General features: G+C 38.1%; 1 protein-coding gene across 1 annotated transcript; it reads right to left on the bottom strand.

Moving 5' to 3' along the window:
• Positions 1 to 13,038: 13,038 nt before the first annotated feature.
• On the bottom strand, positions 13,039 to 13,959 carry LOC143018031 (uncharacterized). Its single transcript, XM_076173070.1, has 2 exons — positions 13,833 to 13,959; positions 13,039 to 13,660 (listed from the first exon to the last, which is right to left on the bottom strand). The coding sequence occupies exons 1-2, from the start codon at positions 13,844 to 13,846 to the stop codon at positions 13,054 to 13,056; spliced, it is 621 nt and encodes a 206-aa protein (XP_076029185.1). The 5' UTR covers positions 13,847 to 13,959; the 3' UTR covers positions 13,039 to 13,053.
• Between the last annotated feature and the right edge of the window lie 6,674 nt (positions 13,960 to 20,633).

Below are 20,633 nucleotides of genomic sequence, written 5' to 3' on the forward strand. Positions count from 1 at the left end.
ATCAATAGCTCCAATGTTCGTAGAATTAGGGACAGTTATAAAGTATGACTTATCTTTTTCCGGAGCCTGGACGTTTGAGCCATCGTAGATCTTCTCAGCTTTCTTCCTTGTTTTGGTGATCAAACTTTCGGGGTATTTCAGCTTCTTAAAAGTATTCTTGATGTATGCCAATTCATCATCTAGGATCTGCAGTAAAAGACTCCTACAGAATCATGAAGGGTACAGAAATACTCGATAGAGAGGACCTGTTAAACTGGGACAAGAGAAGCACAAGAGGACATAGAAAGCAAATAAAAAACATAGCTACAGAAGAGATATGAAGAAAAACAGTTTTCCACATAGAGTGGTGGACACTTGGAATAAGCTGGACAAAGAAATAGTGTGCGCAAAAACCATTCATGAGTTTAAGAGCAAACAGACACTGCGAGATACAAAGGCGGGACCCCACGAGCGTAACTCCCCTTCCCGCAAAATACAACCAGGTAAATACAACTAGGTGTGTGTGTGTGTATGTGTGTGTGTGTGTGTGTGTGTGTGTGTGTGTGTGTGTGTGTGTGTGTGTGTGTGTGTGTGTGTGTGTGTGTGTGTGTGTGTGTGTGTGTGCGTGTGTGTGTGTGTGTATGTGTGCGTGCGCGTGTGTGTGTGTGTGTGTTTATGTGTGTGTGTGTGTGTGTGTGTGTGTGTGTGTGTGTGTGTGTGTGTGTGTGTGTGTGTGTGTGTGTGTGTGTGTGTGTGTGTGTGTGTGTGTGTGTGTGTGTTTACCTAGTTGTATTTTACGGGAAAGGGAGCTATGCTCGTGGTGACTCGTTTTTGTATCTCGCAAGATCAAGTTTGTTCTTAAATTCTTGTATTGTGTTTGCACACACTATTTTTTCGTCCAATTTGTTCAATACATCTATCACTCTGTGTGGGAAGCTGTTCTTTTTCAGGTCTCTTTTGTAGTTGTCCTTTTTGAGTTTCATTGCATGTCCTCTTGTTTTTCCTGTCCCACTTTGATAAGTCCTTTCTATCAAGGCATTCTTTTCCTTTCATAAGTCTGTGGATGGTTAGTAGGTCCCCTCGTTCTCTTCTTTGTTTCAGGATCGGCAATTCCATTTCGGCCAGTCTTTGTTTATATGTTTGAAAGTGTTGGGGCCATCTTTGTCGTTACCCTTTGTATTCTTTCTAATTTTCTTATATTCTTTTTTATACTAGGTGACCATATCAGCGCTGCATATTCCATTTTTGGCCTTATCAGTGTTTGTAATATTTTTTTAAATAATTTCCTTATTCAGGTATTTAAAGGGCACCTTTACTGATCTCAACAAATTATATGTTTCTCCGACTATTTTATATATATGTTTATCAGGCGACATATCTTTGGTGATGGCTACTCCTAGGTCTCTTTCTGAATTTACTTTCTTTACTTCTTTTCCGTCAATTTTATATTGTCCTGATATTCTATTCTTGCTTTTCCCAAATTCAATTATACTCCATTTCTTGATATTGAATTCTACTCTTGCCTCACTCGAGACTTTGTTCAGATCACTCTGTAATGATTCACATTCTATTTCGGAGTTTATTCTCTTTAATAACTTTGCGTCATCCGCAAAGAAGTTCATGTAACATTCAATACTTTCGTCCATGCCATTCACATGTATAGCAAACATTATCAGAGCTACTGACCCCTGTGAGACGCCACTACTCATTTCTTCACATTTTGAATATTTGTCTCTAAGCACTACTCTCATTTTTCTTCCATGTAGGAAGTCCTCCATCCAATTCAATAGTTTTCCATGTATGCCTCCTATTGTTTCCAGTTTATATAGAATTTTCTGTGTGGTGCCTTATCAAATGCCTTTTGTAAGTCCAGGAAGGCACAGTCTGCCCATCCATCCCTTTCTTGCAATATACCTGTCAATCATGAATGGAAACAAATCAAAATAGTGTCTGAATCCAAATTGCCTCGGTTTCAATATATTGTTCTCCAAATATTTGACCATCTATTTTTAATGAATCTCTCACAAATCTTAACTATTTTACTCGTTAGGGACACCGGTTTATAATTTCCTTATTTCCCCCCTTATATATTGGCACTATATTAGCATTTTTCCAGTCTCCTGGTAATTTTCCTTCTTTCAGTGAACATTCAACTATTTTGTATATCTTTCCTGTTAGTTCATCTATACATTCCTTTAGTATCCAGTTTGCAACTCCGTCCGGGCCATGTGATTTGTTAACGTCAAGCTTTAATATTTGATTCCTTATTTCATTCTGAGTAATATTTAATTCCCTCATTGGAGGAAATCTTACTTCATTTCTTTGATCACAGTTTTGTGATGTTTTTTTTTTTTTTTTGTGAATACAGATTTGAGAATATTTGTTCATAACATTTGCCATTTCTACATCTGTGTATTCTCTGTTACCTTGATATAATTCAAGTATTTCCTGTTTATTTTTTAGTTTGCCGTTTACATATTTATAAAATAACTTGGGTTGATCGTTACATTTGTCTATTATGTCCTTTTCATAATTTTTTTTTCTTCCCTATGTATTTTTACATATTCATTTCTTAGTTTGGTGTATATTTTCCATTTCTCAGACTTTTTCCATCTTTTCCAGGCTTTATCTCTTCTGTCTTTTGCCTCACTGCACTTTTATTGTACCAGGATTTTATGTATACCCTTTCCTGTTTTTGTCTAGGTACATACTTGTCCACTCCTTCATTATAGATTTCCCTCCAAATTGTCCATTTCTCTTTCACCTTTTTTTCTTCATTATTAAAATTTTCCCAATCTGCATCTTGAAAGAATATTCTAAGTTTCCCAAATTCTGTTTTGTTATACATTAGTCTTCCTTTTCTGTGTTTTTCGTTTATTTCTATATTTGTTTCTTCATTTAATTCTAGTTTTAGTAGTATGTGATCTCTTTTTCTAATTGGTGTTTTGTATTCGATTTCATCCATAATTTCGGGTTCTGATGAGAATATCAAATCCAATCTTGAGGGTTCATCGTTATTTCTATATCTGGTATTTTCCTTGACCCATTGCGTGAATGTGTAATCAATGGTCATTTCCAGTAATATTTTTCCCCAGTGATCTTCTCCACCTTTCACAATAATTTCCTCCCAACATATTTCTTTCGAGTTAAAATCACCCATAATTACCAGATTTCCTTCTTTTTTTAGTATTTCATTTAGTGTTTTCTTGTGTCTTCCAACATTTCGGAGTATTTACTTTAATTCCATACGTGAGTTTAGGCGGGACATAAATGACTATATACTTTCTATTTTTCATATCTCTATCCTCATATCTCTATCCTCAACTCTTATCACAATGTTCTCTCCTGTGATTTTTGTCGCATTTAGGGCTTTCTTGGTTAGCAACATGACTCCTCCACCCTCCTTTGTTTCTCTGTTTCTCATCCAACAATTATGTAATCCTTGGCCTATACTATATGGTGGTAGTGATTCTTTCAATTTTGTTTCCACAATCCCCATTATATCTGTTTTTTCTTATTCCAGATAGTCATTCAATTCATCTATCCCTGATATCAATACATGTTGGTATATGTTACCTTTATTTTTTCCTTCTCTGCGTTTTCTTCTTGCTCCTGCATTTCCTTTTCCCTTATGTACCATTTCCTCAGTCTCAAGTCCATCACTCTCTCTCTCTCTCAAAAAAAAAAAAAATCCTTTCGTTCTCCGTTCTTTTCTCATTTTTCCTTAGCTTCCTCTTTTAGTGTTTTTTTTTTTCTTTTTCCTCATCCCTCAGTTCCTTTTTTTTATCCATAAATTTATGTAGTTATTACTTTTTGCTGGTCTTCCTGCGTTTGTTATTATTTCTTCCGCTATCCTCTGCGAATTAAGTTTTACTTTGAGAGGTCTATTCTTCTCTTCAGAATATTTCCCCATCCTGTAAATTTCTTCTATACCCTTTTCAAGTCCTTGTACCTCCTCCTATATAGTATTTACGTCACTATATTCTTCTCTTTTTCCTGTTGGACCTTATTAGTCCATGTTTTTCTTTGATACCATAGATTACAATAATTTATTTTTTGTCTATTGTGTCTAATACCCATTTTTTTTCTTTTATTACTTTTATCACAGTGTCCTTTGTACTTTCGTTCATTTGTTCTTTGACTATTTCTTTAAATAGTATTTGTGTGTGTGTGTGTGTGTGTGTGTGTGTGCGTGTGTGTGTGTGTGTGTGTGTGTGTGTGTGTGTGTGTGTGTGTGTGTTTGTGTGTGTGTTTGTGTGTGTGTTTGTGTGTGTGTGTGTGTGTGTGTGTGTGTGTGTGTGTGTGTGTGTGTGTGTGTGTGTGTGTGTGTGTGTGTGTGTGTGTGTGTGTGTGTGTGTGTGTGTGTGTGTGTGTGTGTGTGTGTGTGTGTTTGTGTGTGTTTGTGTGTTGAGGATAGGTGGAGATGACTTGGAGGCGGGTAGGTTAGTCACGTGCACAGATCTAATATCAAAACAATATTGCTAAAGCAAGCAAATTAGCACTGCTAGAGTTCTGGTACGGAAACGATAGAACCTATAAATGTCTATTTACAACACTTAGGTAATATCTACAAGAACTAACAGGTTCTCAATTAGAGAGTACCCTATTGATGTCTGAATACCTCTTCCCTTCTGCTAAACGAAATCACCTGGCGTCACAGCTAAGTCGACAAGGAGTGTCAAACAGCTCGAGAGAGTATCACAACCTTAATTCCCTCCGTGCCGGGTCGCACTTTTTCTTTTTATCGTGGCTGCTGACAGGCTAATTCATCTCTATAGCAACCCTTCGGTAACTAAGTGGCAACCCATCGCATCAATCATCATCAAGGGTCACTTCTTTCACACGCCGACCGCCATTCAGCATGGTTTCTACAAGCAAGCTTCAATATATCTACTACTCTCACCATCCCAAACAGCTCTCGGTAGGATCTTGCCCCAGCTTTGGGTTCCATGAATGCCCCCCTTATCTCTTCCATCAAAGGGCGTCTCTTGTGGAGATTACCCTATGAGTTGGATCAACATCATGTCTGTTTAGTAGGAGTTGATGTTCATGAATCATGCTGGTAATTGATCTTGACTGATACTCGGAGCAGTTCCAGGTTTGATACATTCATATCAGGGATAGCAAAGACGTGGAGATGTCCATTCAAGTCAGCATTCAGTGCTCATGCCTCACAACTGTAAGGCGAGACAGGGAGCACAAACTATTTGAGGAGTCTTAGTCATCCCGTATAAATACACCATACACTCTGGTTGAGCGAGCTCACAAACACCACGAGTAATTCCAGTCCTTCGAAGGATTCCTGACACCACTATGCTCACTTTCTGCATGACCTTTCTGAACTGTATCATCTAGTAAGCCCACACATGCCTGAAACTCGGTCTTGGCCCAGAAGACCTGAAGCCCCAGCAGTCTCGCCTCTTTGTGCAGTGACTCGAGGGCTGCAACCAAAACATAGAAAGATTCTGTAAACAGTATGCATTCATCGGAAAAGACAAGGCCAGTGACTCTAGTGTTAGCAATGAGTGTTCCACAATGACATTGATTGACAATTCTGCCCAGTACCCTGTTCATTCAGTGTTCAAAAGTGTCTGGACAAGGGTGTGCCTCTGCCCTATTCCTGAAAGTATTTTGCAGTTCTTCAGATCCTCAAGGGTTGAATATGCAAATACGCAACAACTATCGGGAGTTTATTTAGTAAAAAAGAATGTTAGCAATATGAATATTAAGCAATGCGGAACGCCACGAGACAAGAACCATTTAGCCCATTCGGGCCCCAACATGAAAGTGACACATAACTGCATGCCGCATCTTGATCTTTTTCTCCATGATAGATCCCTCTACATTCCCTATGACTTCTGTATCACGGGGGGGGGGGGGGGGTATTATTCGACTCTGGGATGCCTTCTGAGAGCAAATTCTGTTCAATGTTCAAACCCCCTTCTTACCGTGTTGTTACAATACTGACCAGCCAGAGAATCAGCTATTTACGATTGTTTGTCCTTGGCAAAGAGCTATGTGACGTCATCGGAAGCAAGATGGTCTCGTATTCGCTTAGTTGTGGGTTCGAATCCCGTACTTCTCTCCGACTTCCAGTAGTAACTGCCCCCAACAGTCTCTAGAGCACATAGCGCAAGGGTGACGGGTTCGCCGTAGATGCTCATCACCTCCTAGATTAGGTTCCTCACCTTCTTCTCCTTCATTCCCACCGCGATGAGATTGCGGCTGTCTTGACAGCCTCCATTGTGATGATTTCTTGCTTTTATCCTGGATAAAGGGAAGACGATTTCACGCAGTCAAGAGGGCGTCACCGTGGTGAAAAGGGTTAAGAAGCTTGCACGACGCCTACAAAGGCTATGACCCTGTTATCAAAAGGTCCACCAATACCACAACCCCGCTTCAAAGGTACTACAGCAAAAGGCTGAAGATTTTATTTTACTACGCCTAATCTCCACATTTATGGAGTGGTCTTCACCCTATACCCTTATTTCGCCTTCTCCCCCACTCCCTCCTTTCCACCAAAAACTTCAAGTTGGGATAGGTGCCTGCGCGTGGCGATCCCGCGAGGCGGACGTCTGATAGGGTAATTTCCCCGCCACCTGTATCCGAAATCTATCAAAATGTTCGCCTTCGCCTTCGACAGGGCGTGCAGCCCCGAGGAACCGGTACTTTGATGACGAAGTAACATCCTTAGGTGCTTTGTTCTGGCTACCCTCAGGCGATTCTGTTTTGTTTGAAACTCTCTCACCATTAGACCAAACCTCTTCTAGAAGGCGAACTATTTAGTAAACATTTCTCGCGGCAGACAATTCTGATTAGATGAGAAGCAAATTAGTGAGGGAGGGAGGGATAACGGTGGCCTCGACAGACCGAGACCCCCACTTCTCATGAATGTGTGTGGCCTTCAATTGAACAAACTCGTTCGTCCTTGACCAGGACAGAATCTACAAAATGCGGTGGGGAATTTCTGAAACCAGCGTGAATCGATAAGATCCTGGACCCGTAGTGCGCCACACAGATTAGCCAAACTACAGGTAAAATTACTTTAAAAATGTTAGGCTCAATAAGTGGAACCTATAATAAATAAATCAATAGATAGATAAATGCGCGGTACAACAAAAAGACTATAAAACTCACACTTCAAAGACCAGTAGCTATAGTCTGGATGTCATATCTCTCTTTGTAAATGTTCCTGCGGTTGGAGCAATAGATGCAACAGAGAGAACAGTAGACAAAGTATATATATATATGTGAAGGTGGGTGAGGAAGACATAAATCAGAGTCCAAGTTTATTTCTGACTAGTTTCGCACAATAACGGACAACAGGACAACTAGGACATTACGCCACCGGAACGAAGACCCCCCAGTAACGGACAACAGGAAAACTAGGACATTACGCCACCGGAACAAAGACCCCTCAATAATGGACAACAGGACAAAATCCCCAATATACAGAGGCATTCCTGGGTGAGCTCTCCGAAGCTCCTCAGTGCCCCATATATATGTTCGCATTATTTTCTCCTTATTACATTATTTCTCTGAAGAAGCCTATTTGTGCGAAACTAGTCAGAAATAAACTTGGACTCTAATTTATGTATTCCTCACCCACCTTCACCAACCTGTCACAATGCCTCAACATATATATATATATATATATATATACATATATATATATACATATATATATATATACATATATATAAATACATACATACATAAATACATACATACATACATACATACATACATACATACATACATACATACATATATATATATATATATATATATATATATATATTGAAATATGTGAGACAGATGAGTGGATGGGTGGTGAGATAAACACAGGGAACCGTTTAGGGATTTATTCTGACGTTTCGTCCTTACCAGGACTTCTTCAGAGTACATGCACATTCGAACAATTCATCCCCTAAATACCCGCCGAATCTATCCGCGTTCCACCATGATCGACCTGACCTCTCGTCCTCCTACGCTCTGCCTCGCGAAGTATCAAGCGGCTGGCCGTCTTTGTTAATTTAATAAACCCATCGTGATGGTTGTTGTTTGGATGGGAAGCGATGTAAGCTGCTTCAGTTATTTTTCTTCTTTTCTTAGGAAGTCCTTTCTGCAGCACCTCTACTCTGTTCCAGTCTGGTAAGTGGCCGTGAGTATCTATATGAACCACTAGCGAGTTTGATACTCGGTGTGCCTTGACGTCATTCCTGTGCTCAACTGTCCGCTTCTTAATACCTCGGCTGGTTTCCCCGTAGTAGCTCACAGGACAGTTTCCACACGGTATCTTGTAGACGACACTGTTTTCTTCCCCGTTGGCCATGACTTTATTCTGGTTCTTAACAATGTCTCCTATTTTCGTTCCCGTGCTGATCGCAACCTTGATGCCGGCTCTAGTGAGCAACTGTCCCAACTCGCCTGAGTGGCTCGAGTTTGGCACGGACAAATATTCCCTGCTATCATTTTCAGTCACGTCTCCTCTGTTCCTTGTGCTTCTTTTTGCTATCTTTAAAGCCTTTTCTCTAAGTCGGCACAACAGCCCTTCCGGATAACAGAGTTTGGTGAAAATGTTGAAAATGTAATCCATTTCATCTTTAATAAATTCTTCACTACAAATGCGGTATGCTCTCAGGAAGAATCCTATTACCACTCCACTCTTTACTCTCTCGTTGTGGCCGGAGTAGTAGTGAATGATGTCGTCTTTATTTGTACTTTTTCTATGAACCGAGAATGCGGTCTTGTTCTCTTTCCTCCAGATGACGGTGTCGAGGAAGGTCAATTTGTTATATGGCTCGTGTTCATGGCCAACGGGGAAGAAAACAGTGTCGTCTACAAGATACCGTGTGGAAACTGTCCTGTGAGCTACTACGGGGAAACCAGCCGAGGTATTAAGAAGCGGACAGTTGAGCACAGGAATGACGTCAAGGCACACCGAGTATCAAACTCGCTAGTGGTTCATATAGATACTCACGGCCACTTACCAGACTGGAACAGAGTAGAGGTGCTGCAGAAAGGACTTCCTAAGAAAAGAAGAAAAATAACTGAAGCAGCTTACATCGCTTCCCATCCAAACAACAACCATCACGATGGGTTTATTAAATTAACAAAGACGGCCAGCCGCTTGATACTTCGCGAGGCAGAGCGTAGGAGGACGAGAGGTCAGGTCGATCATGGTGGAACGCGGATAGATTCGGCGGGTATTTAGGGGATGAATTGTTCGAATGTGCATGTACTCTGAAGAAGTCCTGGTAAGGACGAAACGTCAGAATAAATCCCTAAACGGTTCCCTGTGTTGATCTCACCACCCATCCACTCATACACACACACACACACACACACACACACACACACACACACACACACACACACACACACACACACACACACACACACACACACACACACACACACACACACACACATATATATATATATATATATACATATGCATATATGTATTAGGATGTGACAGTTGCCTCAACTTTTTCCTACAATGCTGTTCAAAATTTTTGTGTTGAATATTGACTAAAGAGATACCTTGGTCAAATATTTTATAGATTCACACATATTTGAGTTAGCAACAGCAATTTAAAGAATTAAAGGATTTTACGCATTTGGCAAGTCGCCTATTGGTAGTTTATATAACTACCATTGAATTTATTAATACAAACATAAATTACAATTCTTTCAAGGTGTACATTATGACATTTTATCACATATCCACATTTACTTAGTTCTCAACAGCAAGAAACCATGATATTTATTCAGAGCCAGATGATCTTTTACGCTGATTAGGTACATAGCGTCTGTCATTTTCGACTACTTGAAGAGCTTCTTGAAAACGCCTCTCATCTCTAGCAATATTGAAAAAGTCATGATATAGCTTTACAACTCGCTCTGCTGCCTCATTGACAACTTGAAACTTGTTCACAATCCAAGCTATGTTTAAATAATCGTCATGATCTGTCTATTCACTGGCTGGTTTATAGAGAAACTGACAAGGCATGCCTAGAATACTAAAGAACCGGCTTGAATCAGGTCTAACTAATTTTACCAAGTTAGCGTTACTCTCTGGGACAGGGGAAAGATGTGGCTTACCATAGCCACCATGATCAAGTCCCACTCTCTTTGTAACTTCAGTATGTTCATGACAGAGAAGGGCCTTTCTCATCTCTTCTTTTGTCTCGTCTTGTATTTGTGACGAGAACAAAGCCAATGGAACCAACTCTTCGGTCAGGTACCAAGTGTATCTACTGAGTGTCACCCGTGCATTATTATGTCCCAGTGTCCTCATTTGAGGACACCAGGTATATTATTGTCATATTCATAAATAAGAGAATAGAATAACTCAAAGATACATAAAATACAAACTATAATGTTTTTGCAACAACCTCATGTTAAAACTATGTTTCACTGATGCATACAAAAGCATTTAGTTGGGGTCCAATTTCAGGGATAAATTGAGCCACAAATAAGCCAACATTTTATCTTCAATACAGAGCACTACTCTATCGACACCGATATTATAGGTGTTGTCACATGTTTCTAAGACGCTGATTTACCATGTACATTATATATCAAGTAATTATTATTAGTACCCAGCAAGCCAGCAATATTATAAAATGCCTGTCCTCAAATGAGGACACTGGGACAATATGATAGAAGCATGTGCTACTACAGGTCACAACAGGACAACGATAAAAGAACCTGCGACTCCCACTGATTATTCATGTTACAACATGCCATGGATGACGGTGCCTGCTATACCCACTAATACGTCATTTGTGCTCGGATCGTCGTAGGCAACACATCTGACTGAATACTGTTTCAAAGGTTGGTGCATTATAATAGTGCAACTATTTAGTTATAGCAGTTATATAGTTACTGTATAATAGTAGTGTCAATGTGCGAGGGATCTGTTTCCCCTCACATGGCCAATACAGGCCAAAATTTAAGAATAAAAATACAGAATAATTTTTTTTATTTTTTATTATGATTATTCTCTTTTATAAACATATGTATATTATTCTGTTTCACCACAGATGGCAAAGAGACAACGTTCTGCACTCACAGTTGAGAGAGCCCTTGAATTATTGTTTGATGAGGATGAAGAGGAAGATACAGCTGAAAGAGCTGATGTGATTATTGTACCACCGGATGTAGATGAACTGACTAACGAGGAGTATATAGCTGAAGATGAAATGGGTGAGATATCTGTTCAAGATGTGCCTGGTACCTTAGAAGTTCATGTGGATAGAGTGCCGATAGAAGAACATGCTGAAAATAAAGCTAAAGCCACTACATCATCCAGAAAAAAACCCGCAAATTTTGTGACTCTGAACCCGTATGGAAACACAAAACTCCAGAATAAAGGAAGGTCAAAGGGCGTTCCGAACATCACAGGGATTGTTTGCAGAAAATGAAAGATAATCTAGATACTTTATCACCTCTGGAACTCTTTGAGAAACATATGACTCCCGGCATCTATGAGCACATTATCAAAGAGACAGTTCGCTATGCAAGTTCATGTAAAAATATGTGTGATTTTCCATTCAGTGTTGATGAGTTGAAAACATTCATTGGAATATTATTATTTTCTGGATATCACAAAGTTCCTTCTGAGAGAGATTACTGGTCAAGTGAGGAAGATCTCGGGGTCCCAATCATTCAAAGGGCAATGTCAAGAAATCGTTATCAGCTTGTGAAAAGTCTTATACATTTTTGCAATAATGAAGATGCCAAGGACAATACACATGACAAAGGGTTCAAAATTAGGTCTCTATTGTCACTAGCCAAAGAGTCATTTCAGCAGTTTGGCATATTTGAGGAATTCATATCTGTAGATGAAATGATGGTGAAGTACTATGGACGTAATTCATTGAAGCAGTTTATGAGAGGTAAACCCATCAGATTTGGGTACAAATTCTGGGCTGTTTGTGGAGCCTCAGGTTACTGCTATAATTTTGACATTTATTGTGACAAGAGTTCTAGGAATGATGATAATGATGGCCTGTTACTCGGAACAAAGGTTGTTTTGAGAATGTTAGAGGCAGTGAAAGTACCAAATTGTCATTCTGTTTTCTTTGACAACTTTTTCATTGGGTATGATTTGTTAGGTCGTCATAGGAATCTCGGTTATCAGGCCACAGGCACAGTCAGGGAAAGGAGATTGAGCAAATGTCCTTTACGGCCAACAAATATCATGAAAAAAGAGAAACGAGGCACCTATGATTATATGTTTGACACAAATGAAGAAATTCTTTTTGTCAGGTGGTCTGACAACAAGTGTGTGTGTGTTGGAACAAATTATGATACCATTGAACCTGTCAAAAAGGTTAAGAGATGGCAAAGTGATATAAAAGCAGAAGGTGATATTCCTCAGCCAAATGTTCTGAGCAACTACAGTGCTTATATGGGAGGTGTAGATCACCATGACTGGTTGACTGGGAAATACGCAACTTCTCTACGGGGAAAGAAGTGGTATTGGCCGCTCTTCACACGTGTATTAGACATGATGATTGTAAATGCGTGGATCATCCATAAATTCCTACATCAAGGAAAGGAACACCTTGGCTTAGTAAGCTTCAAAAGAGCAGTATGTGTGCCTTATTTGAAGTTGGGAGATGCAGGCAGAAAACTGGGGAGAAAAAGTAACGCACCAAGCCATCTACGAAACTCGCTGATGTTCGGTATGACGGAAAGGACCATGTTGTTGCAAAACGGGAACAACAAAGACGGTGCCAAAGGAAACCTTGCTTCAAGAAACCAAGAACATATTGTGCTAAATGCAATGTAACACTCTGTATAGAATGTTTTGCCCCTTATCACAAAAAGTTAATGCAAAATGATATATTGGCTTTCATGATTCAGTTTATTTGTATTGGGTTACTTTATATCATATTTTCTTAGAATATCAGATTTATTTTTACAAGTTTTCAGCATCAAACACACAAAAATAGAAGAATATGTTTTTCTTTATAGTATCCTTTGCTAACAGATTATCACTATACAAAGATATTATATTATCCCAGTGTCCTCATTTGAGGACAGCTTCTTATAAGCTTACTGCAGGAAATAAAGCATTAAAACCACTATATATTGTCTCTCATAACCCTTCACATTACTTAGATTACAGAAAACCGTGGAAATTCCTGACCAAAAAAACTTGGGATTTAATGGGTTAACTAGTATGGCGTCATGTGGGGCAAATTCAGCCAAGATTTCTACTAGATGCAAATCATTTAGTGGAGCAGAGGCAGGAACTGGGCAAACAAGCCACCATGGGGCATAAACTGCAAATGTGAAGACAGCAAAATTTTTCAACTTGATGATTTGAGTTTCAGTTGCAATCTCGGCTCTAGGAAACTCCTCTTGAGTCATAAATGACAAAAGAACGATCTTGAGGGTATAGAGCAACTTGGCCTTCCACCTTGCTTTATGAAGTGTACCGGGCCTGACCATTGTGAACTTCACAGGTTCAGATCCTTTAGTCACAAACAGCAGGCAAAGCTCTACCAACTCCTTGTAGTCGCCCCGAGCAAATGGTTTGGATTTACGGAAGAAATTGGTCATCTCCTCCTGGCATTCCTCAAACACTCCAGGCATTATGGGGTAGTAGTATTTATTTTTGCCGTTGTAGCCTACCAGTTTGGAGAAGAGGTTCTTGAATCTGGAAATAAACGAGAGCAATTATAGAATGTTCGCTAATTTGAATAGTTTTTTTCCTATCATTTCCGAATTTATTAAGGTGATAATTTGAATGAATAACTTTGCTCGGTTGTCATGCATTCAACCATGTACATTCAAGGTTCCTGTTCTTATTGTAAAGGATGAAGGCTCACCTCTTGAAAAGCATTATGGTTAGACCTGAAGAGTCTTCCACTTTGAGACAATCCCAACAAGCACTTAGGATGACTTCACCTACATGCCTTCGACAAGCGAATCAGAAAAGAGCTCGCCCTAATTCCTTTTGCAGGAAGACGCGGACACCAGCTTTCTATCCTGAAGATGTTCGAGAATAATATTTAATTAAATAATTCAAATTCTAGAAAAGGTTTTTATAATTTTGTATGGTTATTTATGTATATAATTCATCCTCATGATGTTAATATCTACACAGCAGTTTCTGATGGGCTTACCTGTATTTGATGGAGCTGTGTCAAAAATCATCCCCACAACATTCTTTTCACATTTCCAATCCATCAAAAGTTGCTTTGTTGCTGTTGATATAACATCTTCTTTGTGTGGGCCACCTTTCTGATTTGAATGTGGAAGAGGGGGGACTCCAAGAAGCTTTGTGCCATTGTCACCAGACACAAGAATGGGCAGGCGATCATCAGGGCTTTTAGAATCAAGTGTATCCATCAATTTTCCATCCCAGTGAACTTGTTGTTGTTCTTGTATTTAAATTTAATTCTGATGTATCTCCGCCACAGGCAGATGCAAAGGAATATACAATTGCACTCAATTGGGTTAGTGAGATATTATTTCTAACACTGCATGAAACAAGTCCCTTTGACTTTAAGATATCATGGGGCACAAAAATTGAAACCCCTTCTTTTACTATTCCGTTGTGTTTTCTTTTTGGCTCAGCACTGATGAATTCATCAGTGTTATTACCCTCATCAGTACTGATAGAAGAATAATTATCAGCCACAACATTTTCTTCATAATCACAACTTTCTTGATCTTGCCGCACCTTTTCTCGAATCTGTATCTCCTGTCGTTTCTTAACGCTTCTGACTAGTACCTTGTTCACGCCAGAGTAGGTAGCTGTTCTGTCCGTCAGCATGCTTTTCATGAACATTATGTCATGATTGATTGCATCTTGTTCGGCTTGAGTTTTTCCCTTCTTTGCAGCTGCCATATCTTTCAACACGGTATTCCTGTAAAATTTCATTGTTTTATCTAGTTCTGATTTAAACTTGATTATACCAGGATCGTCTACCTGTCTTCTATCCACATTCTTTTTCATAAGTATCATGAAAACTTTGTCATAATAAGTTTTAATCACTCGGCCAATTTTATTACTCCCGGAAATGGTTGGAACCCATGCTCTCTGGTAGTGCAAAAACACATTGTCAATGGTGGCAGATAAAGTTTGATCCTAATGCATATCTCGAAGGTTTTTTGAAGACATAGTAGACCCTGCCTATTCGATGGAAGTATACTGCCCATTATTTCCTTTTCTTCATCCTGAAGAACAGTACCCAGTAGCATTCTAATATATTCCTGATCATGCCGTGTTTTCATGGTGGAACTGATGATTTACAAAAACCCAACCTCCAACAGAAAAGAAAATATGGTAAATTTTTTTGAGTCTCCCAGGAAACGTAGCACAATAAATGTGTTATGAAAAATAAAATCAAGTTTGCGGATGACTATACGTTTCAATACTCAATACCCTACCAACATACTCCTGACTTATTTATGAACAAATATTACTATTGTTATGAGGCCTAATATTACACCAGACACGTCCAGAAAACAAAACTCACGCCAAAATTCAGCCGTGCCTCGCCCGCCATAGACAACAAAACCCAGCTGATTTTTACCATTTTATGTTAATGCAAGATCATTAACAGAAAATGCAATTTCACATGGAAACTATTATAAGTACAAATATTTAAGGATCTGGGAGCATTCGTAAGTTAAACACTGTACATATGTACTATAGCCAACCTGAGATTCATTTGTGCTAACCTGAGTTTCAGTTCTGCCAACTTGATTTTCATTTGTGGAAACCTGAGATTTATTTGTGCCAACCTGAATTTCAGTTTTGGTAACTTGATTTTCAATTTTGCCAACCTAATTTTCATTTCTGCCAAACTGACTTGCATATGGTATAGATTTACTTTTAAGAAGAATATAAAGTAAAATAACCACTTTTGGTATATTTTGATACGCTGGTGCTACCACATGTGTGCTTCAATTTCAAGAAAATTTACGTGGTTGTTACTTACATGGACCCACAAAACTAAAATTTTGAACAGAATCGTAGGTCCAGTTTTGCATGGGGGGGGGGCAACAGTCACACCCTAATATATATATATATATATATATATATATATATATATATATATATATATATATATATATATATATACAGTTCTTCATCTATATGAAAAAGAACTGCCCCTACGGAAGTCAGACTATATTCAGACATTTTCATCATGCATTCATTTCGACTCATTTGTATTCAATCAGGAGTATAGTGAACATTATGGTCTGCTTATGGGCTCTTCATTGGACGCGGTGGCAGCATTTGTCTCAGTAGAGACATCGTAGAAAGACAGGTTCCAATGAATAGTAGGAAGAAGGCGCATCACGTGATAAAAATGTTCAACACGACATATTTGTTATGACCCCGAAAACCGGGAACATCCGACGTAAACTCAGAGTGCTGAACAATGTTTACGAAAAGACACAACTTACTCTATAAGAAGAACGTATGGGTTCTTGCCTCTTCTACAATAGATAGATAAATAAATAGATAAATAAATCAATTAATTAACTAATTAATCAGTAAAAATAAATGAAAAAATCAGATGTTTGCCGTGAATACATAGTAATCAAAAAGCAAAAAGGATTATATTTACAATCCTTTAAGACATGGCGAGAAAAATAAGTAATATGTTATCATTGAATTTTTGTCACGTGTATATGATATATGTAGCAAAGAAAACATTAAGGACGCAATGGGTTACATAATTTCAAAATTTTCAAAGTTAAAAGGTCCGAAAAAAAAATCTACAACCAAAAAAGTAATACAACGAAATCTTGCAGATACACACACACACACACACACGCACGTATACATATATATATATGCATGAGAAATCACATAAACTCGTGATTCTAAATATGCGGAAAAACCACAAAGGAAAAAGAAAAACTGATGACCAAGCGCTTTCGTATATTCAGACATCCTCTGAACAGACGAAAGCGCTTGGTCATCAGTTTTTTTTTCCTTTGGTGGTTTGTCCGCATATATATACATATATATATATATATATATGTATATATACACACATATATATATATATACATATATATATATGTAAGAGGCTGTTAAATGAAGGTAGACAAGTAGTAGACAAGTAGGTAGATAGGGGGGTAGGTGGCGAGAAATTAATTTTTACGAGTTAAATGTTTTGAAAACAATAGCCGCAAGGGAGTTGCGGAGTTGCATAATCTCTCTCACCGTCTAAAGTTTGTAAACACAGCTAGGCTATTGATATTGACGCTGATGTGACGAAATGTAAACACTAAGCCATTCCGCTTCGAGACCAAGATTGCTTGCGTAAGCAGTGTTGCTTGAGACGGTGTAATAGTCTTTCTGATTGGAGAAGGGTGGAAGAAGAGAATTTTTTTATTGGTGCATTGGGTGAGAAGTCACGCCTTAAGGGGAGGGACTTATTTGTAAAGATCAAAATTATTGGATGAATTAAGTAGTGACGTCGGAGCAGAGTTGGCTTGGTAAGTGGATTGGGGATCCCAGGCGGGAGTCCTCTGGTGTACCTAATATTGAAAAGTTGTAGAAGATTGAAGAAATCAAGAAAACATTTCAACCTTTTAGATATCCTAAAAGAAGCATATGGTAAGTGGAACTTGACTAAGTAGGATGAACTGAGCCACGGGGCCTACAGATGAAAATAATGGAAATTGAGTGACAACTTACATTAAGACAATGATGAAAAGAAAGTGAAAGTAAAGAAATAAATATAATACCATAGAAGGAACAGTTAACAGAATTAAACCTGTAATTACGGAGAGAAGGGAACTGAAAGTGAAAGGGTCAACAGTGGTGGCAGCAGTGGGATGAACCTCCGAAGTAATTACAAGACTGGTGCACGGAACCACAAACACGCAGTGCACAACCACAACCAACACTTATGTTAAATCCAAAGGATGACAAGATGAGGAACGAGGGGTCTACAATACTACGAGTGAACGAGGTACAGCGATCTACATGGCAGGGGATGAGCCACTACAAACAACACTGAACAAGGACTAACGAGGGACGACGAGGTTGACGTACGTAAGGAAGACTACGTGGAGGCAGTCAATTCAAATCGACTTTAAAAACACTGAAGGTATGAATAACACTAATGTACTAAGACATGAAGTTCATACCTCGAATATCAATATTCCTAAATTCACAGGTGATGAAAACACCTTAGAAGTTAATAGATTTCTTAGTTTAGTGAATACATTAATTGTAAGCAAAAATATAACAGATGAAAAGAGGAAAATAGAAATTTTAAAGGAGAATGTAAATCCTGAGAAGGGTAGAACTAGGCTTATCATAAATTTCCAGCAAATGGGAGATACCAACAATTATGAGGCTTATGAAAAAGCCTTCATTAAAAATTTTATGTCACAGTATGATCTGGATCCTACCCGGTCTTTGGTTAGAAATTATAAAAGAAGTTACAACAAGTGAATCAGACACAGAATACTTAGCGAGATTAGATAGATGGTCAAAAGACATGAATTCTATCTTGAAAGATTCAGATTGGATAGAAAGTTCTAGTGACAAAATAAAAGTTCCTCGGGTAATCAAATTAATCACATTTGGCTTGTTAACCAAAACTCAGATGACTTAACTGTAGAAAAGCTGTATAAAGATCTCAAGGCAACTATGAATTTAGGGGAGGTAGATTATCTTCTTCAGGGGTAAAATTAAACAAGCATCATAAATCCATATATGATGACAGTGGGACGACAGAAAGAAACTAGGAACTCTAGGGGTGATTATAGAAAAAGAGAATTTGGACATAGAGTTAGAAGCCCTTCAAAGGATGCTAGAATTATATGTCACAATTGTAATACTTGGGGGCATAAAGCACAAGACTGTTATTAAGGAACTATTTGTAGAAATTGCAAATATGAGGATCATGATGAAAATCATTGTAGAAACCCACCTTTCTGTATGTATCATGAAAGGATAGGACATAGAACACATGAATGTAGAAATTTTCGTGTGCACCCCGAAACAAGAGGAAAACCCCCAGACACAGAATAAAACAATATTACATAACTCCCATATATATACACATAGGCAGTATTGTATCAAGGATAAGAGTGATAGAAGGGTGAAAGAAAACTCCAACATCATAGTTATAAACTGACAATTACAATTAAAAGGATTTCTGTAGGACTTCTCATTGCTGGTAGAGTGTTCAATAAACCTATTCAAATATCTATTGATATAGGATCTGTAGTTAATGTTATAACTAGTAGAGTTTTAAACCAACTGAAAGCAGAAGTGAAAGTCTTGGAACCAATCCATTAATCATTGCAAGGAGTAACTGGAAATCAGTTATGAACATTATGTAAGGTTGAACTAGAAGTTATCTTATATACTAATGAACACATGCATATTCCAGTGATAGTTGTAAAATAATCTGTTTTCCCAGGAAATTTATTGATAGGATTTGCAACTGAGAAAAGAGAACATTGCCATATGCCTGCTGACTTAGGGATCTTAGTGAAATCACAGTTAATCCCATTTTTAAATCAACCAGAATTAAAGTCAGTGAGAAGAATCAAAGAATACCTAGAAATAGATGGGAAAGATAACATTTATATTTTAGATAACGAGGCCGAGCGGTCCAGACTAACAGAAAGTAAAGTCACATATAGTGAACCCAACTCAGATGTTAAAGAAATCCCAGAAATGACTAATTCATCAACTACAAAAGAAGCCTTGCAAATTGTAGATGGTGCCGTAATAAAGTCGACATTATTACACTCCAGAGCAATTAACAGGGTTGAAGTGCAGTTCAAAGGAGTCACTGTAGACTCTGAAATTTTAACCATCCCAGAATTAATTAGATTAAAAGGTTTGAAATTGGACCCAGGGATTTATAAGTCAAATAAGAACATGGTAGAAGTATTAGTGATTAGCGCTTTTAATAAAGACATAGTCTTAAGAAAAGATACACAAATAGGATGTTTTCAAGTTTGTAGAAAACCCATTAAGATTTTAAATGAGAGTACTGAGGAGGTGGAATTACCAATTTCATCAATCTGTTCAGTTTAGGAAGAAACAGAGTTGAGAGAGAAATACAAGTATCAACTATAGAACCTACTAGTTACCCTGAGTTGGATGAAAGCTTAGTTGCTTTGCTCGTAAAGCACAATAAAGCAATTGCTTTGCCGGGGGATGCCTTGGGCAAAACAACTGTTTTAAAACATCAGATAAAAATATTTTTCAAGATTTTGTATTTACAACCCATTCCAAATAAGAAAGCTGAAACAATTGCTTCAGTAATCTATTATCAGATAATCTGTAATTTCACTACACCTAAGATCTTAGTTTCAGATAATGGAACTGAATTTAATAACAAAATCTTGGAAAATTTATGTAGTTTATTTAAGATCCATAAGATCAATATCTTAGTGAATCATCCTCAGAGTAATGGAGTTGTAGAGAGGTTAAATAAGAAAATTATTACATGTCTTAGAAGTATGATAAGTCCTCATAGTATAACTTAGGATACTTGAATTCCTTGTGTTAAATGTACTCTGAACAACCAAACTAACATAGCAACAGGTGAAACACCTCATTTTATTATTTTTGGGGAGAACAAATCTCTTTCATATGAAATCTTGACTGCAGAGCAGAAACCTGTGTA

The sequence above is a fragment of the Oratosquilla oratoria genome, chromosome 33 (assembly GCF_046742065.1).
Source record: "Oratosquilla oratoria isolate Oo_2021 chromosome 33, ASM4674206v1, whole genome shotgun sequence".
NCBI lineage: Eukaryota > Metazoa > Arthropoda > Malacostraca > Stomatopoda > Squillidae > Oratosquilla > Oratosquilla oratoria.